Here is a 27,016-nt window from a genome sequence, read left to right on the forward strand (position 1 = left end):
CCGCGCTGTAAATAACCGCTAGACGCCGTGCGATTTTAGCCGCGGCCGCACGTAGTGCACGGCGATCAGCGCGCGACGATAACGACGTACCCGTTCGGATTCTTCGCGTTTCTATCGTGACCCGTGATCGGAGAGGGTCGGATCAGAGGCCCGGCCAGACACCTGGCCGTGGCGCGATCTCATCGCGTCCGGCTCCGGGATTTTTTCGCACCCCCTCGCCGATTGGTTCCTCCGGATTTTTCCGTCGATGCCCGATCGCAGATTGCCCGCTCCTCGAGGCCCGGCGCGGGCCCGGGTCAGGGAGTGGCGTAAAAAGGAAGTGGGTGTGAGCACACGTGTAGCGGTGCGTGACGTCGGCTACGACGTGGCCATTTTGTGTTCATAGAGACGGGACCATCTTTGATCGAGGCCCGAGATCTCGTTAGCCGGGCGATCTTATTAGAACCAATCGCGACGGGATATTGCTGCTCGTCTTTCCTCCTTTCTTTCTTTCTTTCATTCCTTCTTTCTTTCTTTCTTTCCTTCTCCTTCCTTTTGTTCGTCCTCACACACACACATACACACACACACACACGCGCGCGCGATGTCATTCTCGACTCGTGACGTTGGAACGCGCCTCGGTAATGTCGCGCGAGTTCGTTTCGCGATGAGTTCCGTTCGTTCCTCTTTCTCCAGGGCTCTCGTCGATCTCTTCCAATCTCCCCCTCTTCGCACTCGCGTGTAGGAAACACAATTGACAAATGTAATGCTCGATAATCAATGCGCGTGGACTCCTCTCCTCCCCTCGGGCGACGATAAAGTACGAAGGCCGGTTGGGCGCGCGCAATTCTTTTCTCTCCCGCCCGAGTTGTTGGTTCTTTCCTTCCTTCCTTTTTTTCTTCTCGCGCCGCCGTCGTCTTTCCTTGGCTTTTTTAGCCGCGACGAGGCCGCGAGACTCGCCTCTCTCGGCAGACAACCTTCGTACGATACTTGGGCTGTTCGTTGCTCCAACGAGGGGCTCGCGGAATCCGCGAGAGATATTCGCCGGCTTGCTCATCTTGTCCTTCTCTCTCTCTCTCTCTCTCTCTCTCCCGCGCGCGCGCGCGCTCGTTCTCCACCTCGCTTCGGCTCGCTCGCGCGAACGTTATTTTCTCGAGACGAGAACGCTTTGTCTCCCGATAAGGAAGGCACCAGAAATTCCTGATTCCTTTTCTCTACGTCCGCGTGTCTGACTCATAGCTCTCGCCGCTTTCGCAGCTTTCGGACGAGCGCCGTGGAGTGCGCAAACAACGCAAAAGTCCAAAGGATGTCTAAAAGACATCGGAGATACCTCCGGAGAGATCGTAGATTTTTGCTCTCTCGTTCGGGCAGAGATTCTTTTCGCGTCCGACACAACGTAATTCGGAAATTCGTACAGCCGTACGTGCGATCTTCCACTCTGTTCGTCGCGAAGCGTCCGGCGGGTTTTCACCCTCGAGATGTGGACAAAAAAAGAAAAAGAAACACGGGCGACACGCGCGATCGATAGGAATTCATACGCGTCGTTACTCACCCCCTCGACTCGCGTCCCTCTCATCGCCACCCTATCCCGCGTATCATTAATCCGCTTCTAATTGTAAGACTCGCGCGAACTGTTAATCCGCGCACGCGCGAACGCGCGTGCGCGCGCGCGCGCAAAAATCGCTCGCTGACGAATGCGCGGCGAGAGAGGAGGGAAAAAAAAAAGCGAATCTACCTAGCGCCGTAAGGGACTGACAACGGGGCACCCTCCGTGTTGTGCCAATAGGAGAACCGGATCGACCCCGGTCGCGCCCGACTAGACCAGAGGAAAAAAGGAGCGCGGAGGGGGGCGTTGTACAATGGGGTGCAGATCCCACCCTATCGGAAACGCCACGGGAATGATTTCATTAGTGTGCCCGCGCTGGTGATCGAGCGCTGGAGAGGAAAAAAAAATAGAGAAAGAGAGGCACGGAGCTACACCGGAGGCGGGGTCGAAAAAATTAATGCCTCGGGGGTGAGAGAGAGAGAGAGAGAGAGAGAGAGAGAGAGAGAGAGAGAGAGGCAGCGCGCTTTTGAGGGGTGCGATCGGAAAATGGACTCGTCAAGTTGAAGACTCGGAGGAGAATACATCGTTGTGTGCAGTCCTTGAAAATGTATGGGCTTTAGGATGTAAGGGTGGTCGACAGAGTGAAGACGTGAAAGTAACGAACGTACTGTAAGATGTAACAATCTCTCAAGGGGTTAGCAGCGACAGGGAAGATGAAAAATCGCACGTTGAACTCTTCACCGTCCGGCGTCGTGGTACGAGTCGGGCGCGAGTAGAACCGAAATAGACGCGAAAATCGTCGCCGCGAAAGGGACCGGACGGCGAAAAACTTGTGAGACGCTCTCGTAAGAGCCAGCCGATTTACGAGGCGTTCTGCCACGAAAGGCCGTCCCACTTTTCTATTTTAATGCCGCAAAAGAGACAAAGAGCGAGGTCTTTCTGGAGATTCGCCAGTCAGCGATGTTTACCGACCGAGAAAGAGAGTGAATGTGAGAGAGAGAGAGAGAGAGAGAGAGAGAGAGAGAGAGAGAGAGAGAGAGAGAGAGAGAGAGAGAATGAGGGACAGAAAAGAGAGACGAGGCCATAGGAGAAATCCGAGAGAGGGATTCGGCTTATGCCGAGGTTGTACGAGGAAAGAAGGGAAAGTGGTGAGAAGAGAGGAGGAGAGAGCAGGGAGCGAACCTTGCTTAATTAGAAGAACGGGTAGAAATTAAGAAGCGGTAATTAGCCACGATTGACGGACGAAAGCGCACGCTGGTATGACTCTTGGGCGATACGTCATCGTGCTCGTCTCAGTGATTGCCGCAATCACGATTTGCGCGACGTGAGACAATATCGATGCGTATTCACGATGACGACGGTGAGGACTGCAGGGAGAGAGAAAAAGGAACAAGAGCCGGATTATAATCGTTTCACAATCTTCGCCACGTACGATCGGACAGGCGGTGAGTCGCGTGTCCCGTGCTGTGCGCGATTTGACGCCGGTGCGACGTTGCTAATTAAATATGCAACGCGTGTCGGGCGTACGAGAAGGACAAAAATAATTTAAAAAAAGCAACCGCGAGGCGATATTACAATGTCGTGCTACAATGCTATTTGTGATTTCACGCATTCCGCGGAAACTGCGTTACAGTGACGTATGTGTGTGCATTTCGTGGATGTATATGTGTGTGTGTGTGTGTGTGTGTGTTGTGAATATATGTGCGTCTCGCATGAATGGATCATGATAATGAAAATCGGAGACCACAATTTTGCACGTGCGTCAAGTGCGCACGTAAACGCGGCGAAACGAGTTGAAATTACAGCCGAAAGGAATTCCCATGGGCTCTCCCATATTGACCCGATCGTTTTACCTTTAATCGTTGCCATGGGTACTTCGAACACTGCGACAAAGAGACCAGCATGAAATGGAGATCAATCTGAATTAATGCGATACCATTAAATCGTCAGTCATGGGTTTAGATTTTCAGGAGTATTCACATCGCGACCGTGCGTGCACGCTCTCGCGGAAGGAATTGAAAAAACACCGCGTGTAAATACCGCGTGCGCGGTAATTAATTAGCACTCCGTGTTGGCAAAAATACGCGAGCGATAAGCGTCGCCGGCGAGCCCGTCAACCTTCCCGCCGATCTTCCCGAATAAACTAGATTTACATTTATCACCGGCCATCAATTCGTAAGCGGCGAATGGCAGCGATCACGCGCACGCGCGCCCAGACAGAGGAAATAAGAAAATTTAAAACATCGGAGAGAAAATGCCGCTAAGCGAGAAGTGTACAACCACCGCGCGGATTTTAGTACAGGCGGAGGAGGGAGGAGAGGGATGAATCCCCGTGGCGAGAGAAAATAAATCTAATGGCTAACGAGTTTTTACCGAGCCGCGCGCCGGGGCAATTAAGAAAGGGGGTGGGAGGTTGGGTGAGGGGAGGACCCGGACGGAGCGAAGGGATGATGGGAAGACCCCGGAGGTGAGTTGGAAGAAGGTCGAAAGGTATTACGCGAGGAAGGTCCGCGCGAGACCGAAGAGGGGGAGAGAGAGAGAGAGAGAGAGAGAGAGAGAGAGAGAGAGAGAGAGAGAGAGAGAGAGAAAGAGAAAAGGGGGTTGTATCGTGTTGCACGACATTCAACCCTTGTACCGCTAAACTACGGATAAATATGAAGGCTGCGCGTCACGTGAAAGTGGCCAAGACGCAAGAGGGTAGGGAGGGTGAAAGTGAGAGAGAGAGAGAGAGAGAGAGAGAGAGAGAGAGAGAGAGACATACAAACAAAGACAGAGAAAGGAAGGAAGAGGGCGGAAGAGAAATCAGGGCCGGTCGAATTCGCGAATTTACACCGACGATCAGAATAACGCGTTGCTACCCCTTTGAAATTACGGTCGATGAGATTCGCGGTTCTCTCTCTCTCTCTCCTCTCTCCCTCTCCTCTCTCTCTCTCCTCTCTCTCTCTCTCTCTCTCTCTCTCTCTCTCTCTCTCTTTGGGACATATCTCGATCGTATCGCGGTCTACGCAGCCCCGAGACGGAATCTCGCGATATAGATAAAAGAGGAGAGTCCCGGTCGTATGGGGATGAAACGCGAGGGAGAGATTCGATAGGTCGATTAGCGAGAAGGAAATTTCGACGTGGAGAGACGAACCTGCCGGTGGCTCGGTTGTGCCGGGATTCAGGAGCGTGGGCGTATTAACCGAGGACATATCGCGACGGTGTATCGTCGTGATGATCCGCCCCTGTTCCGAGAGCCCGAGAAGAGGGTAACAGTTAATAGGATACATGTGGAGAGAAGAGGTCTATGTGTGTGTGTACGTGTGTGGAGGTAGACCATAGACGAGTTTCTATGCCCGGGCTACCGATCGTTCTCTATAATACATTTACGCTCCGGCCTATTATAATATTGTACTCCGGGTGTATTGTCTTTCTTAGCGGGATAATGTTTCGCCGACACGCCAGGCCTCGACCCGGAGCGTAACTCTTTCATTTCCCCTTACTCTCCGCTATACTTCCGTGAGTCGTTCCTCTTTCTTCGTCTCGCTTTCTCCGCGTTTCGCACGCTCTCTTTCTCCCTCTCTCTCTCTCCCTCTCTCTTTCTCTCTCTCTCTCTCTCTCTCTCTCTTTAACTTTCTTTCTCTCTTCCTCTCGCGTTTTCGCACGCGTTCCGTACGCTTCTTTTCTCCTTCTGTCGCTCATCCTCCTCTTCTCCCTCGATTTTTTTTTCTTAAACAACGATCCATTAGCTATCAGGGTAGTAGCCGGCGCGAGAGAGAGAGAGACGGGCTAGGCGGTCGGAAATAGCGAAAACAATTTCAAGAAATCTGCCCCGGCGAAAATTCGATTAGCCGCGGAAGATGGGCTCGAGCTCTCCATTTGTTTCGTTTCGTTTTATTTCCAGCGGGCGTATACTCTGTTTCTGTCGCCGGCCGCTCTCTTTCTCTTCCTCTCCCTCTCTCGCGCGCTGGCGGCTTTTAATTACTTCGCCGCGCTCTCCGTAAGATCCTCTCTTCGTTCTCCGCTCTCGGCCGTTCTTCTCCTCCTTCCACGTCTTTCGCCGTTTCTTCTCGTTGCGTTCTCTCTCTCTCTCTCTCTCTCTCTCTCTCTCTCTCTCTCTCTCTCTCTCTCTCTGTATCGCGTTTCTTTTTCCCATTTAGCGCAAACTATGTGATATTTTTACCGATAAACCTGAACAACGTGGCCGTTCTCGCAGCCATTCGCACGAGTACCGTATATATCCGCGCGATTTCGCGGGCGCATATTTCGCGCGAGTTTTTAATCCGGCGCGCTGATCACGCGCGCTTGTAAGCCAGCTATCGTTTTGCAAAGGGCGATCGATCCCTACCGCTGGCGAGCCGATCGAGGCTGTCCGTTACACCAAACGCGAGGCGGGTTAATAACTCGACTGCAAAAAGCATTCTCATTATCGCGAGGATTACGCGTTGCGGCGCGCAGAGAGGGAAAAAAAATTCAGCAGTAACAGGGCCGTCATGTCACGTCAGTGTTCATTCAGTCTTCCCTAACTGCGCGCGTTTATGTACGGGGCGAGGGTGGAAAAAATGGTCGGGTTTGCTCGGCGGGTCTGCTCGTAAGGCAAAGGGTCGTCGGCACGACTTTACGGTAGATTTATCGAGGTCGTGCGGGGGCCGGAGGGGGATAATCTGAAAGCTTTAGCCGTGGATTAGGTTTCAATTAGAGCGGGCCGATGAGCGGGGCGTTAAAAGAGCGATATTTATTGCCGGCGCAGCCGACGTGTGAACGGATTATGTTCGCGTAGGCCCCCGACATCCCGACGCACCTGATTCCGCGACTCGCGCGAACGCTAGCTCGCGTCCTGGAAAACAAAAAAAAACAGAGAAAACGACGACGACGACGACGATCGGTTGTGTATCGGCGATCTGTCTCTTCTGCCGGCATTCGACTTGTTTCGACTCGCACGAGACGCAACGTCGCCATTTGTTTCGCGGTTACGGCGGATCCATTAGCGGAAATGTTGTTTTACGCGGACTGTTACGTAATGCGGTCGGTGTAATTGGAAATTGCAAAAAGCGCGGACGACTTAACGCGCCGGGGAAAAAGCGGAAAGAGGAGATAGAAGAGAAAGAGTGCAGCGGGACGAGGAGGAGAGAGGAGAAGGAGGAGAAGGAGGAGGAGGAGGAGGAGGAGGAGGAGGAGGAGGAGGAAGTGGAGGAAGAAAAGATGGTGGTAGAAGAGGCGCGACGACGGAGGAGAGAGGAACGAAGAAGAGTAAAAGAGCGCGACGCGCGGACGGGCCGACAGATGCCTTCCCACGTTTTTTCGCCGAGACATGTGCCCGGCGCGGCGAAAGGGTTGAGAAATTCAGTTGCCGGCTGGGTGGGGCGGCCTCGGCGGCAAAAAACTGCCCCACGGTACAAGATTCCGCCGGTAATCGCCGCGCGCCGCGCCGCCGCGATTCCACGCGAGGGGTGAATTCGATTAACGGCCACGGGGGTCGCGCTCTTTTTCCCAGATCAGACGGCGTTTTTTCACTTGTGTCCCTCTAATAACCGGCCGACGGCACGCACGCAGCCTCGACGAAGCCGCCACCGTGAGCGTGTGTTTATGTATGTGTGTGTAAACAACGATTGTTCGTATGAGAAAATCCTCCGGTCCGCGTCGCGCCGTGATATCAAAGGGCTCGTCACCCTCATCGTGACGTTTTCGTCCGTCGAGTTTCGCCCGTGAACGAGGTCGGATTGTTCGACTCGTCATCGTGCTTTTTCTCGTTCTCGGGCGGTCTCGTTTTCGGTCGGGAAATTGCGCCTTCGTTCTTTCTTCCTTCTCTGTCTTCTTCTTCTTCTGTCTCTCTCTCTCTCTCTCTCTCTCTCTCTCTCTCTCTCTCTCTCTCTCTCTCTCTGTCTCTGTCTCTGTCTCTGTCTCTCTCATCCTCTCTCTTTCTCTCTTTCTCCCTCACGAGAGACGAGTCCGTTTTGTCCCTCCGGATCGGTTGAACGTCGTTCGTCTAATCGTCGATTTCGTGTCGATAAGCGTCGTATGTGAGAATCCAGAGGCGAAAGCAAGCCCAAGCACCCCGAAGGACCCCGCGGGAAATTATCCAAAGCCACCCTCGATGCATTGTTTTTTACACGAGGAGGATGAATACGCTATCTACGAGAGAGATCTACGAGGATCGCGCGGCCTGCGATTGCTCGCAGGTATATCGGAAGATTGCGCGCGTGTATCGGGATCCGAAATTTCCGCTCGCGAGCTCGCGACGTCGCGAGTGCGGCGCGGCGCGGCGTTTAAAAGCGCTCGTCACACGCCGGACGCGCTCGCCACCGCGTCGTCTCCAGCGACCGACTGTTTAAACTTGGAGCTCGAGACACACATCGATTACGCGCAGGGAGCCCTCGAAACGGAACACAAAGGAAACGGCGGACAAAGAGCGTTCGAAACGGGAATCCATCTGTACAAAGTATCGAGGCAAGCGTGAACCCACCACCATGTGCGTGCGTGCATACGATAATATCAAACTGAACGTGTCGCGCGAGAAAGAGTTAATACAGACGTGTATATACTTCGGTCGGTTAGAGGAGAGCGATCACAGAGCGGTAGTAGACACGGCAACACGTACGCGCGCCCGAGGTTATCTCTCAAGTAATGTGCGAAGTACGAGAAAATGCGAGCGAGAAAAGCGCGAGAATACTTGAGAATCGATCCGTTCATTTTCTTTCTCTTCCTCGGCTGTTTTTTATTTTTTCTTTTTTTTTTTATCTTTCCTTTTTTTTCTCCGTCTTTTCTTTTTCCCATTTCTCTTTTCATTGATTTTCTTCGCGACAAACCCGCGAGAGATACCACTCTCCCTCTCTCTGGTTATACCGGCACCGCGCATCACAGCGAATTGCGAGTTGGACGTCGGATTTGGTACATACATGACTGACCTTCGACGTGTGAGTACGGAGGCTGGACTCCGTGGCGAAGCCCTTGCCGCAGATGTTGCAGTGGAACGGCCGGTTCTTCGCCCGCTCCACCTGAGCGTCGTGATTCCTCAGGTGCTGCTGCAAATTCGACAGTTGGATGAAGGCCCGCCCGCAGTCCGGTAAATGGCACTTGTACGGTCGTTCACCTGCGATCAGATACCGTAAGGCGGCATTAGAATTTCGTGCGGCTGTGCGCCGCGTACGAGCGTGTACGTGTACGTAAATTGTGTTACGGTCTACTGTGCGGCGGGGGCACGTAATGGCCGCTCGCGTACTACCTGCAACACGCTCCCGCGATCGGGAAAGCCGGCGCTCGCTCTGCTGGCCGCTCGTGCGCGGCCACGCGGCCACGCATTTTCCCGTCGCGAGCGAATCTCGTCCGCGGTTTCGGGATTTCGTCGACCCGAGACGAGGTGCTCGATGACGTCTCGCTTGCGACGGCTCGCGAGAGAGACTAGGAGTCGGACGTCTCGCGTCTTGTTAAACGCGCGCGCGCGCGTGAAACGATCGCGGCGTGGATTAATCAGAACTTGAAATATCGTCGCGAACGAGCGACGTTTATCGTAGCGCGCGTTTATCGTATTTAGACGTCGTATTTATAGCGTACAGCCAGCGCATGGCGCTTCCTCATTATTACTATTATTCGTAATCGCGTGTAAAGCATTCGTCTTCCCCAAAGCCGCTTACATACCGTTTACTTTTGATTGGCGTGTAAAGAGTAAGTATCATTCTCCCGACGTATCGTACATTCAATATTAACCGCGTCCCCGCGGACTGTGACGACGAAGATTGATGAAGAGATTGAAACGTCATTAACGACTCGTTTGTCAGCTCGCCAAGTACGACTCTCGTTTCCTCGCGCGCGCGCGCGCGCGCTCGCTCTTAAAAGGCAAAAGCTATGTGGAAAAACGCGCTTAGGAAGTGAATCGGCTGGTCACTGACTCCCGGCTCTTTTTCCCGTTATTTTTTTTTCCGCCACCGGCACATGCAACAGGTTTCTACATCTACATCGAAGAAGAACACACCGGCATTTTTCTCCGCACCCGCGGGGACCACGGGAAGGCACGTCGGCGTCTCGACGAGTGCGTAAATTGGAGGCGCTTAACGCGCAAAGTATTTCGTACGCGCACGCGAGCGTTGTTGTTTAAAGCATTTAGCCAGGGCGCCTTTAAAGCGTTTACGGCGCTTTAAGAAATTTGCTTGAAAATCCGATTATTTAAGCGCCAGCCGATCTCCACCCGCATAATAATAACGCAGCGCTACCGAGTAGCCTCTCGATCGTTTAATCGCTCCGATCGATCGGCATTCGAGAGGCAGACGCTTCAGCTGCCGCGTTGCGCGTTTTTATTGCGTTTTTTCCCCTCTCTACGGCTGGCCGTTCGTCTCGAGTGGACTCGATTCTAATTCCCACAAGCGATTGGCTCAATTTAACTTTTATTAATATCGACATTTTCTTCCCCAATCCTTTTTACCCCGGGCACTTGTTCCTTCTGCTCTCTTCCTTCCTCTCTCTCTCACACACACACACACACACACACACAATCACCGTCTGCCTCTTTTCCTCACACTCTCAGTCGTTCCACGGGATTCATCTTTTATTCAGTCGCGTGATTCATCGGAGAATTTCATCGTGTTCGATTTAATAAAAATAACTCGAGCGAGCAAAATTAGTTTCTGCAGGTCTTTTATCGCGCCCGTCGTTTGGAATTTCCGGCCGCGTGAGGGTAACGCATGGCGGGCGCGAACGACGAGATGCATGCATTTTTTAAACGATACGTACCGCGAGAACATTCGTTCTTTTCGACAGAAAGAGAAAGAGAGAGAGAGAGAGAGAGAGAGAGAGAGAGAGAGAGAAAGAGATACATGTATGGTAGACGCGTCTACGATGTACGATGATAAAAGTAGCTGGATCTTATAATGGTGCCGCCGCGGCGGCTGCGAAGCTATTATTAGAGGAAGCGATTTCCTGGATGAAACGAGCGACCTGATCGCTCGTATTTATTTCCCACGTAAAATAAATGCGGGGAAGAAGACACCGCGCTCGCGCGTGCTGCTGCTTCTGCTGCTGCTGTGCTGGTGACGACGGCACACCCCGCCGCATATGTAACGTTAATACGTTAACTTATTCACGATCGGATTCCGCTTCCGCGTATATTCGTACATTCGCTCGCGTGCATAAATTCTGTCCCGCAGTTTTGTACGTTCACGTTACACGCGAATAATCCTGCGCGCGCGCGCGATTCGATCGCCGGCGCGAAATCGAATCCTCCGGCGTCGCGCGGAAGAAACGCTGGCAACAACAAAAGAAATTTAATTGCGCGGCCTTCGACCGCGGATGACGGAAAAACGTCAGAAGGCGCTCTATTGGAATTTTTATGAAGGGTTACGCTGTGTCTATTCTATTCTGTCTCTCTTTCTCTCTCTCTCTCTCTCTCTCTCTCTCTCTCTCTCCCTCTCCCTCTCTCCCTCAAGACCGTATGTTTTCTGCCGCGCTACAATTAAAAACATATTAATACGGCGACCTCGGCTGGTAGAAGGTCCGGCTGCTTTCTTATTGTCGGCCCTTAATTGACGGTTGAAACATTTATTTGTAGAACCGATGAGCTCGTCCACGTGTACGCTCGCACATACGTAATATTCACCTTTTTTGTGCGCGTCGCGCTTGAGCGGAAGCGACGGTAGGAGCAAACGCAGCGAGAAGGGAGCTTACAGTGCAATACTTCGCTCCTTCTTAGTTCATAAAAGGGAGATAATGACATAGAACGGGACCGGACTCGGCCGGCTCACCCGTTTCTATGAAAACAGTCAGCTCACCCGCCACACACTATTACGCGATAAACGCCGCGTACTATGTACGCCGCGCGTACGCGCGATCGCACGCGTTCTCGTCGATGCGCGTTGTATTAAACGGGAGAGTTTACTCACGCAACGTTTTAACGTTGCGATAAAACGAGCGCGCGCGCGCGTATGCGTGTGTATTCAACGTTGGTATTTCGAGCGTGCGGTTGGCATTCATTTTTTAGCGCCTCGTTGTCGATTAATCGACCGTGTCATTCGCGAAGGAATTAGCCGGCTAAATGCGTAATGGAAAACACGATCGTTTATGTATAATAAAGCGGCGCGCGTTAATGGGGCGATATTTTCTTCAATTCTTATCGGGCTCCGCGCGGCTTAATTTCGTAAGCGAGCACAATGCGACAACACTGTGCTTTGCGGTGGCCTATCAATGATGCAGTCTCGAGGATCGATGACCCCCGCGGTAGCGGAGCCTCCAGTGGGGATTGGGGGTTCGCGTATTCTTTTTTCGGCGCAGTTGAATAATTATTCGTTGCGGTAATAGCCTCCTATTCGTAATAATTTGCGTGGCATCGTGCGGAGCGGCGCGAAGAGTTATGATTAAATTTAAAATCTCGCGTGCGAAACGGAAGAACGAGAGATGGGAACGATGAGCGAACGAGCGAGCGGGCGGGCGGGCGGGAGATTGGTGGGCGGGGGAGGGGGGGGGGCAAAAGGGGGATTGCCGGAGGTCGCCTCGTAGAAGGGTCTCGCCCCCGGACTCTTTGAGAGACCCTTTGTCGAGTGCAAGAATTGTAAAGAACTTTTGATGAATCGGTGCACTTCGCCGGGCATCCGTTCGGTCGCACATTCGGCGTTCTTTCCTCTCACCGCGACTCTCCTCTCGCTCTCTCGGCGAAAGTCCGGAGATGTCCGGTTGACGTGACGAAACGCGATGCGTTTTTACGGCGATGCCGAATGCTAACAAGCGAACGAATTATCGCGAGAGCTAGACAGAGATAGAGACGGGAGAGGAGACAGGCTGCGATTTCCACGACTGATGGAATTTACAATTTCGAGAATAATCAATCGTGCATTCTTCTTAATATGTCACGCGCTTTAATATTTCGAAATATCGTCCTAGAGCCGTATAGGCAGGTAAAATATAATATTTGCCATGCGTCATATTTTCACGCAAGCCATAAATTCTAGCCGTCATTTCGGAGCCCGGACAATTTCAATTTCATTCCATTAAAAATCGTGATCATTGTTGCAGGAACGAATTTATCGCGCCAGACATTCTACACGAATTTCAACATTTAATTTTGACGTACGGTTACTACCCTCGAGCTGCCTCCCTCCTCTCTTTCTCTTTCTCTCTCTCTCTCTCTCTCTCTCTCTCTCTCACTCTCTCTCTCCCTCTCTCGCTCACCCTGCTCGCTCAGCCTGCCTGCCTGCCTGCCTGCCTGCCTGCCTCAACCCTGCCAACACCCTCCGACCCTCTCTCTCACTCTCTCTCTCACTCTCGAACCTTTCCTCTCACACCGTCGCTCTTCCTCCTGCGTTGCGGCGTTCGCACAAATCATTTTCGGAATATTAAACACCTCTGACAGAACGTCCAATGATTTCCCACCCCGTTCGTCCTTTCGCTGCTCTCGACCCTTTGATGTTGAGCCGCGCCCGGTCGCGGACTCTCTTTTCGCGAGCGTGCGAGATCTCGCGTTTTCGCCGGGACGCGATTTCGCGTAATCCTTTCGCCTCCTTTTTTTTCTTCTTTTTTATCGCCGCGGCGATACATCTCGCCGCTCCACTCGTCAAAATCACCGGGCTCGCGAAAAGTAGGTAGAGAAAACCCGGCAAAAGCTCGCACGTGGTTGGACGTGTGAGCACGAAACAGCCCGTGGAATCGCCACCCTCCTTTCCACCTTTCCACCACCTCGGCCTGACCGGTGGTGCGCACTCACGTCCCGCAACCCCCGATCGTGCTGTATGTTATATACCGGGTGGATGGCCATCCACCCCCTGCGCTCGACCACCCCCGCAACCCGGCCCCGGTCCGGCACACGGCCCTGCTGCCGCCCTGCCGCGCGCGGCCCACTACACGTCCACGGCAGAAAATTAATGTCCCCTGCAATCCATGTATAATGCATTCGCATTTCGTTCGACGAACAAATGAACGCACCGCTAGTAGAAAATTTACGTCCCATCTCGCTCCCGGCCGCAAGCGTCTTTTCTCTTGTTCCGAGCTCTCCCTCTCTCTCCCTCTCTCTCTCTCTCTCTTTCCTCCCTCCCTTCTCTCTCTCTCTCTCTCTCTCTCTCTCTCTCTTTCTCTTTCTCTCTTTTTCTCCCTCTCTCGCCTTCGATCCCTCCGCTCCTCTATCCACGCACGGAAATTCGCGAGCGCGGAAACGCGTCAGCCCTGACCAACTCGCGGCCACACTAGCTCGTTCTCTCTTCCGGCCTCGCGTTTCTCTCTCCCTCTCCCCTACTCCCTCACCCTTCGCATCCCTCATCCCCCTCGCCCGCCCCCGCAGACCCGGCGTCATCGAAATTCCGGCTGGAAATCATTAAATTGCACGCACTCACACGCACGTGCGTTGTTCGCACTGATAGCCCTCTCTCCTGCGAGCCCCCTTCACCCGAGTCACCCCCGGCCCCCTTTGCCCTGCACCTCACTCGCTCTCACAACCTTCTATGACACTCGTCGAACTATCCACACGAATGATACCTCGAATTTCGGTGTGCGCTCGGGTGAGGAGCGGTGCTGCTGCTGGTAACGATATGGCGATGGCGGTGTCAGTGGCACCGAATGTACGCGTTGTTTCCCCGGAAAAATCGACGATGGGTGAAAAAATGTGTTTTCTCTCTCTCTCTCTCTCTCTCTCTCTCTTTCTCAATGATGAAGCGATCGCGAGGAGGAACGAGATCCAGCCGAGAGAGCCGATTTCGGATGGACGGTCTCTCGTGATGACTCAGAGTTTGCGATTCCCTTGTCAACAGCTGACTATAGGGATATCAGGTTGCAGAGAGAGAAAGAGATACGTCGGAGAGGAATCAGCTCACGTCGAGCTGGTGCCGAGCCGCTTACAGCGGACGTACATACACTGTACCACACTGTTATCAAGAGTCATGAATGAAGAAACTATTTCGCTTATCGACGCACTTCGGACGATTTTAGTTTGATCGGCATATCTCTCGAAGTAGCACAGCGCGCTGAGATAAAGAAGCGACTTTCACTCGCGAATTCGCGAGGATACCCGCGCCGCGCGCGGTGCGTCGCGTCGGATACTTTGTATCACTTTGTCGCGCGATATCACGGCAGTCGCGCTCTCTTCGTTCAAGTAGCGTGGTCGTAAAGGGCACAAATCTCCCCCCCCCCCTCACCCCTGCCGTGCGATGCATTAGACTAATCGAATAGCGCGGACGAATCTCGTAATGAGCCGCCGTCGCCGCACGCGGCATGGCATATAGCCGAGGATGGTAATTAACGATAATAACTTACTATCCCGCGAACGAGCGGCGTGCAAGAACGCCGGGAACGACACGTGAGAGCGCTTAAATGCTAAACAATAACGTCACGGCGGTTACGTGACGAGCCTTCTGAACTTTGCACTCGGCGTCCTTCAGGGCCACGGCGCTCGCGTTATTCACGCTCACGATTAATAGCGGGGATTCGCGCGTCGCGCAGTCTGGGTGTGCAAAGTGGCCGTTGAAAAATTTAAATTCCTCCCGTCACGTACGGCACGCCGCGCGTGGATTGCGTTAACCTTGGTTCGACGGGAAAGTATTTTCGGAAAAGTCGTCTATATGGTCGTCTCCTTCTCTCTCTCTCTCTCTCTCTCTCTCTCTCTCTCTCTCTCTCTCTCTCTCTCTCTCTCTCTTTCTCTCTCTCCCTCTCCCTCTCTCTCTCTCTCTCTGCCTCTCCCTCTCGCTGTCCCGCGCTCTCGGGCTCGTTGCTAATTAAAGCGCGCTTATCCGCGGCGCGCTGGCGCTAAAGCGAGAGTCGAAAAGCGATTAAAGTTCAAATTTAGCCTAAAAGTACGACGGTAATGTGACAGCCTTCATTAATTTTCTTACGTATCCGGGAATCGTTGATGCCACCACCACCACCCCGGATCGATGGAGCAAGCGATCGCGTTCGGGGCGGTATAAAAAGATTCGCGTCGCGCGGCATCGCGCGATATCGCGCGGACCAAGGGGATGTCCTGCCTCTCCCGCTCGCCATCCTCCTCATCCAGCGCCCAGCGTGGAGAGAGAGAGTCAGCGCTCTTCCTATCTCGACGCGCACTAAATTAGCCGCACCTAACGCACCTAGCAAACGTCATTCGCTCGCGGCCGCGACAAAAATGGAGAATTAATTATTTAGATTGATTATGTGGGCGCGCCGCGTTTATTGGTCCACATTAATTACGGCTTCGCTAGTACGGCTAACACGGCGAGCCGAACAATTGAGTCGTTGTGTTTTGATAATTATTCCCGTGACAGTCATTAATAATCAAGCGCGCTGTATAGCCGTATAATTAACTGCTATACCGTAACCTCCTTCTGTGCCCCGTTCGGCGGGTTCCCCGAACGGATTCTTTCATTTCGGGGACGCTGATAAAGCGCGCGTTTCATCCCTCTCGCCCCTGGCGACGATCCCCGGCGGACCAACGGCGGATGTTTCTCGTCGAGGACGATACGCGAGGCAGCGAGACGCGATCTAGCGAACGAATGTCACTGCCACGGTCGCTTCCCATCGAAGGGTTGTTTTGCCTTTTCGCAAAGAAGCACAAGGTTCGAGCTGTGCGCGCGCGAGAGAGAGAGAGAGAGAGAGGGAGAGAGAGAGAGAGAGAGAGAGCGTCGACCGAGCGGCGTGTTAAATGCGGTGAGCGGTCGAATGACCGCTTCGACCCTTCGGCGTGAACCCTGTCGCGAGGGCCGCCGCCAGCGAGAGGTGTGTCCGGTTTCGCGGGAAATTCGCGCGCGGCAGTTTAACGTCGCGTCGCGCGGCGTTCCCGGCTGCGGCGCGACGCGACGTCACAGCCGCCCGGACAGATGAAATTACTTTCGCGGAAATCATTATCGGGAGGTCCCATCAGATTTATCGATGAAAGAACGGAGAGCATTATCGCTGGACACGCCTGAAATTTATAGGGTTCGGAATTACCATGAAACCGGCGTTAGCGCCACGTTCGCCGCTGCATAGCGTATACATGCACTAGGAGAGAGCGCGTTTGCCGGGCATAGAGAGAGAGAGAGAGGGGGGGGAGGGGGAGAGAGAGAGAGAGAGAGAGAGAGAGAGAGAGAGAGAGAGAGAGCGAGCGAAAGAGAGGAGAGGAGAGAGAACAAGGAGGAAAGAGCGAGAGGGGGAGAGAGTGCATCCCTTTCCCGAGCGATGCAGCGGAGCGTTTCACGCATGCATGGAAATCATTAAAATAAAATGGCCGATAACAAATGACTGTTGCAAAGAGGGGAGCCCTCCTGGTTGGCGGCCATCTTGCTTCACGTGACCGTCATCCGGGCAACCACGGGCACGCCACGCCCCTTTAATGATTTCTACCCCCTGGCGAATGTTCTGTACGTACGTACGTACGTACGTGCGAAATTTCTCCCGTGTATGTGTATGGGTGTTTGTTGTGTGCGTGTGTGTGTGTGTGTGTGGATGTGGGTTCGTGCACGCGTGTCGGCGTGTGAGTGTATCCCCCGCATACGCGGGGTACAGTCATCATCAGTAGTCTAGGCGAAATCAGCCAGGTACAGCCTCTCCCAAAGTCACCGTCAGCGACGTCGCTTTCGAAAGCTCGCCGTCGCGGACGCTCGAAAATTCGCCCACGGCGGCCGAACTTTTCGCCGATTCGTCTTCGCTAAACGCAAAGTGTGCCCCTACGTACGTGGCGCTCGCCACGTGATGATTCGTACGATGATCCCAGCTCGCACCCAGTTCCAGCAGGCAGTTTGCTGTCGGTCGGCCGACAGCAAACGGCGTCGCGAAACCGCCACGCTGCCGCGCCGGCTGTCCAGCATCGTGTTTGAAAAGTCTCGGGATTGAACGAAAGCAATCTGCGTTGTTTACACACGTCGGCGAAACTGGTACGACCACAGCGATTTTGATCCCCTTCGGTTCCCGACGTGAGCGCCGCGAGAAACGACGCATATGAGAGCAAATCCTTTCTCATAGAAATGACTGCGGCGTAGAAACACCGCAGTAGTTGTGCCCTCAAAGTTGAGACCTGGACGCGTCGGACGGGAGCATTCGTGCGCGCGGCCATGTCGCTTCGTCGAAAATTGAGAACAGCCCAATAAGCGCGCGACTCCCGATTTCTAAACGGCATTAGACTACATATATAAGCTACATCATTACCGGATTCAATCTCAGGTCTAAAAGCGGCGCGTGGCTAACGATGCAGCACCCACCGCTCGCTCTACGTGCGATGACGTCGCCGGCTAAGCCGCGCTTCGCAACTCGTCGGCGACGTCGACAACGTCGTCGCGAGGCGGTCGCCGCGAAAGTTCAAGGTTCGCGCACGGCCCAAGTGAATTTTCGAGTCGATAGCGGCCTCGCGGCGCTCGCGGAATCCAGTCTCGGCCCACGAGACGAGACGGGATACTCCGCGTTTGATGATGCGGGCGAGGCACGCGGGCAAGCGTCCGGGAATCGCGGCCGGGCAGTAAAGGGCGGTAATAGTTGATCAATAATCCCGTAACTTGGTTAGGCGCGCGCGTTTATTTTGCCGAATGCGACCTATTCCGCGCGGCGAGCCGGACGAGCGACGTGTATGCGCGCGGCGCGGCACATATTTTAAGCGGCCATGAAACTTTGCCGAAGCAAAGATTACCGTCGACTCCACCGCTTATACCGCGCTCGTCGTTATTACGCTTCCGCTGTTCGTCCCGTGTTTCATGACACGTCGCGCGTCTCCCTCGTCCGCACCCATCCCGTCCCGTCCCACCCACTCACCCCACCCTACCTCACCCCGCAGCCGGTAAACGAGCTCTTTCGAAGCGCCATTGAGCGCTGACAGCGCGATCAGTTATCATTTAACGCAACATGCAAAGTGGACGATGAAACAAAAAAATATTTTTAAAACGTGCTGGAAAGCGCGGAGAGCGAAACTGCCGCGCACGGCCGGTGGAAATTATTTGGAGGAATTGCGCCGCCGACGATATTCGCTCGACGCGCAACAAATTCGGCGGATTAATCGGCTGCTCGCTCGTTGGCTCAGGGGGGCGATATTAATTATTTTTCTCTTCTTTCTCCTTTTTTTTTCTTTTCTTCTCTTTTCTATCGTCGGCGTTCTCGACCGCGAGCAAGGTCGTCCAACGCGCGAAGACATTTCGCGCGGTTCTTCCTTCCTATTACCGTCGACGATGATGCCAACGAACTTCCTGTTGTGTGTTGCCGGTTGGCCGAGTGGTCGTGCGCGGGTGGAACATTATTCGGGCATATGGTGGGCCCCCTCTCTCCCTTGCGGGATATATATCTCTTTTTCTCTCTCTCTCTCTCTCTCTCTCTCTCACTCTTTCTTTCTCCCTCTCGCTCACGCACTCCTACACCCTCTCGAAGCGCTTCACCTGCCTCGCCCGAAACTCTTTACCTCTTTGCTTGTTCCTCTCTCTCTCTCTCTCTCTCTCTCTCTCTCTCTCTCTCTCTCTCTCTCTCTCTCTCTTTCTCTCTCTGTTTTTTCTCTTTTTTCCTCCTCCTTTTTTTGACCAACGCCTTCGCTCTTTTTGGGCCGTTCACGGGGAACATCAACGGGGTCGCCGACCCCGTGACGCTCGTAACCCTCGCTCATCATCGCGCGGCACGCGTTATTTCCTCGCCGTAGGCCGGTGAACCCAATTTTTTTTCTCCTCCGACCGATCGATTTTTTCGACCCCGCGCGCGCGAGCGCGATCAATCGATCCATCCAAGCGCGCGCGCGCGCGCGCGCCGGGTATTCGGCCGGATGGATGTATAGATTTGGCGTAGTAGCGCAGCCGGCCGCTATTCGCGGCGAACCGCGAGTTTCGCGCAAGGTCGTGGTTGTTCTATTATTGAAACCTTCGACGTTATTCGTCGAGGTCGTCGAACTCGCGGCGAACTCGCGACGCTTAACGAGAAAGGGAGTCGACGCGCATAGCGCATACCTGCGACAGTACGCGTCGGTGCATCCAGCGTTTTCGGCGGGATCTCTCCGCCGGGTTAAGGTCGAGAGAGAGAGAGAGAGAGAGAGAGAGAGAGAGAGAGAGAGAGAGAGAGAGAGAGAGAGAGAGAAGTCTCGCCGGTTGGCAGAATCGAGACCACGACTAGACAGACCGCCGTGTCCGCGAGAGACCGCGCGTTTCCACTTCCGCCGTGCAAAAAAGTCCTCGCGAGCGGAATATACCCGGCCGACAACTTTCTCTTTCCGCCGCCGCTGTCGCCGCACGCGCGACGAGCTCTAATTTCGGGGCCGGCCCGTAATTTTTCTCGCGGACTCAGCCGAGCATAATTTATTCCCGATGCCTGATGAGACCCATTGTCGCCGAGACGATGTCGCTGCTCTCTCGCTCGCCCGCCGGCGCCGGCGACGACGGCGAAGGGGGTTGAAAACGAGTCGTGGCGAGGGAAGGCCCGCGGGAACGAGGGGTTGAAGTGGTCGCCGCTGTTAGTTGGTGAAGGGAGAGAGAGAGAGAGAGAGAGAGAGAGAGAAAGAGAGAAAAAAGGAGGACGAATTATATAAGACACCGGAAGAGGAGTACACGCGGCGTCTCTCGTCGCTTCCACCCATCCGGCATCCGTCCGAGAGTGGTAACGATCGTTTCTGGATGCAGGACAAGATCCTCGCTCCTTCCCCCTTAACGACGATCTCTCGCCGCTTAACAGGCATTTCGTCGAGACCTTTTTTCTCACTCGCTTGTTCTCTCCCTTGCCTCATCCCCTCTCCTTCCCTCTCGCTCTCTTCTCTCGTCTCTCCGTCTTTCTCTCGTTGTAGGACGTCGGCGAACCTCGGGTCATTAGGCAGAACGGGGTAAAAAGGGGTAAAAATTAATGTCTCAGAACGAACGTTCGGCCTGTCGAGTGGCTCGAGCTAAGTCCTGATGGCCCTCGTGTCTTTACGATTTTTCATCGCGAGCCATTTGTCCGTGAGATACCGGAGAGAGAGAGAGAGAGAGAGAGAGAGAGAGAGAGAGAGAGAGAGAGAGAGACACCTCCCCCCGATCCGTTCGCCTCGAGCTCGCGAGTTGAACGACCTTCGATTCATCGATGAGATTCGTGTATAACTGAATTAATAAAGAACTACCGTTACCCGAGGACTTAGCACTCAGGGCCGATAGCCGATCTGGCGCAGAGAGCACCTCGTCATCTCGCTCTTTAAACAGCCGATTAGGAGACGCATCTCTCGCGCCGTCAACTGCGTACCATCGAGAAAATAGCAGCTCGCGATCTCGGGGGAAAAAGGGAGGGCGGCTGCCCTACGCGAGGAAAAACGATGGCTCAACAACCGTGGCCCACAATGAGATCGCACCGCGAAATGTCCACGCGCCTTTAAACCCACCGCGCACGATGGCCGAATGCGCGTACACGCAAGTAGATAGGCAGGCGAGCAAGCAGGCAGGCAGGCAGGCAGGCAGGCAGGCAGGCAGGCAGGCAGGCAGGCAGGTAGATCGCGCGTATAAACGCGGGCGCATCGCACACACGGCTGTGCCCCGGAGTTTCCAGCGCAAGACGCAGCGGAGAGCCGCGGCTCTCGTATGCCGTATGGCGCGTCCGCGCGTTACCTCCCACACATGCCGTGTAGAAAGTTTACTAGATGGAAATCTATATCTTATTTTACGGCCGGCCGTGCTCAATATTCCTGACCCCGAGAGCGGCCCGAGAGCGCGCGCGGCCGCTATAAATGGTTCGCGTAAATCTTCCAGTTGGCGGTCCGCGCGAATTCGCGGAGTGAGCGGATCAAGAGATGCGTCTCCGCGGAGGACGGAAAAGCGTTATTATCGATTGTACCGGACGCGAGACGGTGCGCGGGAATTTTCCGGACGACGCATGTCATCGGGCTGAAGTCGACTCGAGGTCGCGACGCTCGTCGTACTTCTCCGATTCCTCTCCGACTAATAAGCCATCGGTTGCAAATTAATGACTCGCGCGCGCGCGCGCGCGCGCGCGCGCGGCTGTGTTTCCGCGGCGATCACAGACGAGACGCGATCAACGCGATCGAGAGCGGTCAGTGATATCGACGAGATGCGCTGTTGATACAGGCAATTACACGCGCAAAGTCACATTTTGCGATTTGTGAGTCGCAGCAGCGATGTCCGGCGCGCGAGAATTATTATAGCCGGCGCGCGTCTGCTCGCTCCACTTAAGGCCGCACTTTTATTATATATTCTACAGTGTAGTCGCTGAAGCGCTGAAAGCGATTCCCCGTTCTCGCGCGGATCTTAGCTCTCTCGATGGCTTTATCGGCCGGCCGATAGCGCGACGAGCCGCGTCATCGATAATCGGCGTAATTGCACATGCAAAATAAATACTTCGTCGCGCTCGTCCGATGGGATCACCTAATAACCGCGCGCGCTCGCGCGGGCGTCAATAATCGGCGATAACGCCGGCGGACGAAGGAAGGACGGAGAGAAGAGAGGAAAATCGAGAAAAAAAAAAGGAGAAGAGAAAAAAAACGGCGAACGTTAGTGCGGAGTCAGCTCGACTGTTGTCGTGGCATTTGTCGACGCGAAGTTATTGCATTCGAGGCTGAGGAGCATTAAGTATCCTTAACCTACTGACCGGTTCTCCGCCACCACCACCACCGCCGCCACCGCCGCCGCCGCCGCCGCCGCCGCCGCCGCCGCCGCCGTTGCGCTCGCGCTAAAACGTGATCGCGCGCGCTCTCGAGGATCATACCTGATTTTCGCGCAAAAAGTCCGGCTTTCGTGCCAGATTAGAAAGTTAATCTACATTTCGTTAGGCACACACCGTTCACCGGCGTGTAAGTAATTATATACCGCCGCGAGTATCGCGAGAGACAAACACGACGGGAAACTCGGGGCCAGCCGCGAGCTCTCTCGCGCTCTCGCGCTGCTTACGATATATACCTTTCGGCCGTCTGGCCGCTCTTTCTCTCTCTCTCTCTCTCTCTCTCTCTCTCTCTCTCGCTCGCTCGCTCGCTCGCTCGAAATTCGGCTCGCTCGCCGCTCAAAACCCTTTCCCCGCGGCGCGGCGCAGCCATATGGCGGAATGATTTTTAACCTTCCGTGCGAAATATCAGGCGGGGGCGGGCCAAATATACCGCGTTATATTCACGGTGTTCGTTAGCGCAGCGCCGGCCGTTAATTAGCGTGCACTCATCAGAAAATTCAATTACCAGTCGATAAATAATCGCGGCGGATTATTCCGATGTGCATGTGTGTGTGTGTGTGTGTGTGTGTGTGTGTGGCTGTGGAGAAGTGTGTTTACTCGCGTTTCTTCTTTTTCTCTCTTTCTCGCGAAGCGTCTCCTGCGAGAACGCTGACCCTCGAGCGACATTGTTCGTTCGTTTGTTCGTTCGTTCGACAGAGAGAGAGAGAGAGAGAGAGAGAGAGAGAGAGAGAGAGAGAGAGAGAGAGAGAGAGAGAGAGAGAGGACGAAATTTCTCTGCTGTGGAATAATTAATTCGCACCGGAACGGGCCAACGCACGGACATTTTATTTGTACTTGAAATATTCCTTTTGTTTCCCGGGGCGCACTCATGTTGCGCCGTGGAGTGGGATTTTCGTCTCTCGCGCGGCGGAGAATCCTGAAGCAGCGTCTACGGGCGTCTTCGTTCGCGAAAGGGTTGCGAAAGTAAGTCAGTAAAGCGAGGGTGAACTTTCGGGCCGAATTCAAAGATTAAAACGGCGGTGTCTCTTTAAGCTTCTTGCGAGAGTCGCTCGCGCGGACCTCGTCGTCGTCGTCGTCGTCGTCGTCGTCGTCGTCGTTTCTGCAAATTGTCTCGATCTGCTCAGATAGTCTCGTACGACATTTTTAATTGCTGCTTCTGAGCTGCGAACGTTTTGCGCAAAATTGGCAGCCGTTGGCAGCAGTCGCAGGGACGGTGGGGCGCTTTAAAGTAGCTCTAAATAAACGATTAATCGGCGATAACGCGAACAGCTGCGAAAAATACAACGCGACCTTGCTTTTTACACTCCACGAGGAATACTTATTATTTCTAGCTGCATCTCGGACTATTCTATATCAGTCGCGAGCGATAAGATAACAGAACGGAAAAAACGCCACTCTCATAGCAACAATCTCAGGACGCGCACACCGGATTTGCGTGTTGCGGAAAAAGTGAACGCGCCTTGAAAAACGTTTCCGAAGTATATATCGCGCGTCGCTCGAGCTCGTGAAATACGCGAGAGAGCTTCGGCGCGTTTCTCGGCAACGCGGGGAGAGAGGGAGGAAGGGGCGGGGGAAGAGGCGGCGTATATTAGGAGCGGTTCGCTCTCGCTATACAATTCTCTCGCAATCTTTTACGATTTCGCTTAACTTTAATTAAATTACGAGACTGACGCGTCTTGACATCGCCGAGCGCAAAAATATCGCGGAATCCGATATTGAAGTACAGTCCGATCATAAAATCGACTCGCGCATTAAGTGCGGAGTCTACTCGGTAGGAGAAGGAGGAGACGGAGGAGGAGGAGGAGGAGAAGGAGGAGCGTTTGAATTCCGTTCTCGAAAGTATCTCACTTTCTTTCGTCGTACAGCTGAAGTATGGCGGGGAATTCTCAAGTCGCGTGATTTGTCCGGCTCTAGGCGAGCTCTCTCTCCCTTCCTTCCTCTCTCTCTCTCTCTTTCTCGCACGCTCGCGGTTTCCTTTCCCATTAAATTTTAATTAACCGCGGTCGGGAAAAAAGCTAGGTAAGTGCACTATACCCGACAATATGCATACTATAGCTCACGTTTTGCTATCCCGCGTAATTAGTTTCATCGGCCACTAACGCCGTGCAAGGTGTTGAACAAAAAGACGGGTCTCGCGCGCGCGCGCGCGCGCTCCGTGAAAAAGGACTCCGCCGTTGTCCTCCGTTTCTCGAGATGAGGGAATCGGGCGCGCACGGTGCTTACGTTTCTCGTTTCCCGCACGCGCTAAATTAAAAGCGCTAAACGGCGTGAGAGAGGAGAAAAAAGAAATAACGGCACGAGCCACAGCCAGAGTCGATTTTGGAGCGCCGAGGTTGGAGCTCTGATTTTCGAGGACTGCGTAAAATTCGTGTTTCCCGGCGGAACGGGTGTGTTTCCCTATCGGGTCTCTCCCTTCGGATCGCTCATTGCTGCCGGAGTTTTCCGTCGGCAGAGCGCGACGCGAAAATGCCAATTTGTCGGCTATTAGTTCTCCATTCGGATCTGTCAACAGTGCGCCGAGCAAACATTGCAACGAGATTCCTTATCTCGTATCACAAACAGTCGGGCACAATCGGGCCGCGCGCGCTGACTCGCTCGCTCGCTCGCTCGCTCGCTCGCTCGCTCGCCGACGGACGACACGGAAAAATTGCCAAGGCGATTCACGATCATGCTCCCGTCATGCTTTCGTCGCGCTCTCATAATCGATCGCGGAAGCGATCGCCTCTCCCGCGCGCCGAGACGGCACCGAGATGAGAACCCTCGCGCGCTCGGCTTGAACGAGTTCGAGAAGTTACTCGAATCGTTGTTTGCACTTTGTTTGCACCGCAGAGGATGAAAAATACGGGGTGCTGGAGAGGCGATCGAAAGATGGCAATTAGACTCTTAATTGTGGCTTCTTTTGGAAAACGCAAGTCGGAAAAACGCGAGCGAGGTGAACTCCACCGCTGTCGACAGGTTTTCGACCGTAATCGAGCGAGGAAAAAACTGCGGATGCGATTCGTCGCTGACGGAATCGTATCGATTGGATCGAGTCGTCAGTAATGTCGACGCGAATGTCGCGGCGGTTCGTGCAAAATGCACGCGAGACGCTGCGTACCGTCTGAAAACGATCGGTCCGTCGACGAAGCGTAGGAGCGTTCGCGTAATAAAGTATTAATTAGTCGACCGGTTACTCGCCGTCGAGTCGTTCCGCATCGAAAAAGTATCCTTCGAAATTCGCCGCAGCGGTAACCTGGTTTTTTGAGATATATTTTTTACGAGATATGCATTCCGAGATATTTTATCTTTCAAAGGGGCGTGTTATCTCATTGTTGTCTCTTTTCCGCGGCGCGAGTCGCTGCTTCCTTCGACGGTTACGAGCAGCTGTCATCGTGGAGGTTACGCGTTTTGACACGACTCGATCGAAACGTTCGTGACACGCGTTGCTGCATTTTTTTTATCTTTTTAATGTTTTTCCATCTTTTTATCTTCTTAATCTTTTTTTATCTTTCGTTAATACCATAAACTAATACAGGAGCGACTGCGAGCCTTCCTGTTCTTGATTTCTTCACATTTTTCCGTACGATTAACCGAAAAAACTCGCTTTTTGCTTCAGCTCTGACAAAGTGCAGTTCCTGGGAGACGCGATCTCAACCAACGCCGTGTTTCAGTGAGTCGGGAACAAACATTTTATAGAATATTTTTCAAAAGCGAGCAATTCTCGCATTTGCGGCGTTTAATGTCTCGCAACAGCCAACTCGCAACACGAAGATGGAAATACAAACGGAAACAAACTCTCCTCTGTTCTCCAGTCGTTGATAATATTTCTCAAGTCTGCGCGCCAAGTTACATCGATACTAAAATAATCGCACTCGATTGCCTCCTCCACGCAACTTCGAATCTCATCCGTAACGTCCGCGTTATGCCCCTCTTCCCCTTTTTTTGTTGCTCGATCATTTTCGGCTGATCATGCCGTTCGACACGGTCAAAAGGTCGGGACAGAAAAAAGAAGCGTGTAGGCGGGCGCACCGTCTCTCTTTCTCTCTCTCTCTCTCTCTCTCACTTGCGCCCTACCGCCGTGCGCGCGCCGCACAGGCTCTATTCAAATTAACCCTCACGGAAAAAATGCGGAACGCGGCCGCGGAAGGGTTGGAGGGAAAATTAGAATAGGTTGATGCGTTGATAAACCGAGCTATGCATATGCGCCGTGACTGCGTTCATTTCTTTCGGGCCGAGCCATACGGCGTTCCGAGCCGCGGCTTAATCACTTTTCTTTTCTTCCTCCCTCCGCCCCCGCCCCCGCCCCCGCCTCCGCCGAAACCGTATCTCTTCTCACGAGTTTAGCGGTATCTCGGCGCGAGGATGTCGCGAGACCGAAGCGACTCTTCCGGTCGAATGGGAGAAGAAAGAGCAGACCGCGAGGTATCGCGAGGTGTCGTGTGTGTGTGTGTGTGTGTGTGTGTGTGTGTGTGTGTAGCGCGCATTATGTGTATTTTCCCCGGATGAGATTCTTGGAATAATATTCTCACGTGACTGTGTGCGTTTGTGTATACACACAACTCCGTAGATAGATAAGGCAAGTCCGACGGTATACCGGCGGTCGTATTTCCGTGCGATGTAACTTGGCGCGGGGCTCGTTACGTAAGGAAGAAAGATCGCAAAGTTGCGCAGCGCGAATTTCGGCGTTCGCCGATGACCCCGCGTGTCTCTTTCGGCTGGCAGTCTCCGGCGAGCGGCGGAGTTGAGTACGTTAATTACTAAACACGGGCCGGTTACATCGCTCGAAAATTGCATGAATGCATGAATTCTGGCGTACGAATAATTTACAAGTGCGCTGCTGTATACGGGCCGGCATTAGAATTAGTGTACCCTGTTAAAACATTCACGGTGGTGGCACACGTCGGCTGATTAGTCGCTGCGTTATATTAATCAATGAAAATTAATCAATTTCCGGCAGCGCGGAATATCCGCAAAACGCGAAGATTTCGACCGTTAATCCTCGCCGTGGGTGTGAGTCAATTT

The 27,016-nt window shown here is 53.6% G+C and overlaps 1 protein-coding gene across 20 annotated transcripts in view; it reads right to left on the reverse strand.

The window, feature by feature from the left end:
• Window positions 1-27,016, reverse strand: part of LOC105185357 (zinc finger protein 628) — a 64,765-nt gene that overhangs the window by 20,853 nt on the left and 16,896 nt on the right. For 9 of the 20 annotated variants that reach the window (XM_025298248.1, XM_025298253.1, XM_025298247.1 and 6 more), the window contains exons 3-4: window positions 8,401-8,594; window positions 3,379-3,408 (exon numbers count right to left, since the gene is read on the reverse strand). In XM_025298248.1, the coding sequence (XP_025154033.1) occupies window positions 3,379-3,408; window positions 8,401-8,594 (224 nt within the window). The remainder of the gene's footprint in view (window positions 1-3,378; window positions 3,409-8,400; window positions 8,595-27,016) is intronic. The other 11 variants (XM_025298256.1, XM_025298261.1, XM_025298254.1 and 8 more) reach the window with 3 other exon arrangements.

Source organism: Harpegnathos saltator, unplaced genomic scaffold, assembly GCF_003227715.2.
Source record: "Harpegnathos saltator strain DR-91 unplaced genomic scaffold, Hsal_v8.6 scaffold212, whole genome shotgun sequence".
NCBI lineage: Eukaryota > Metazoa > Arthropoda > Insecta > Hymenoptera > Formicidae > Harpegnathos > Harpegnathos saltator.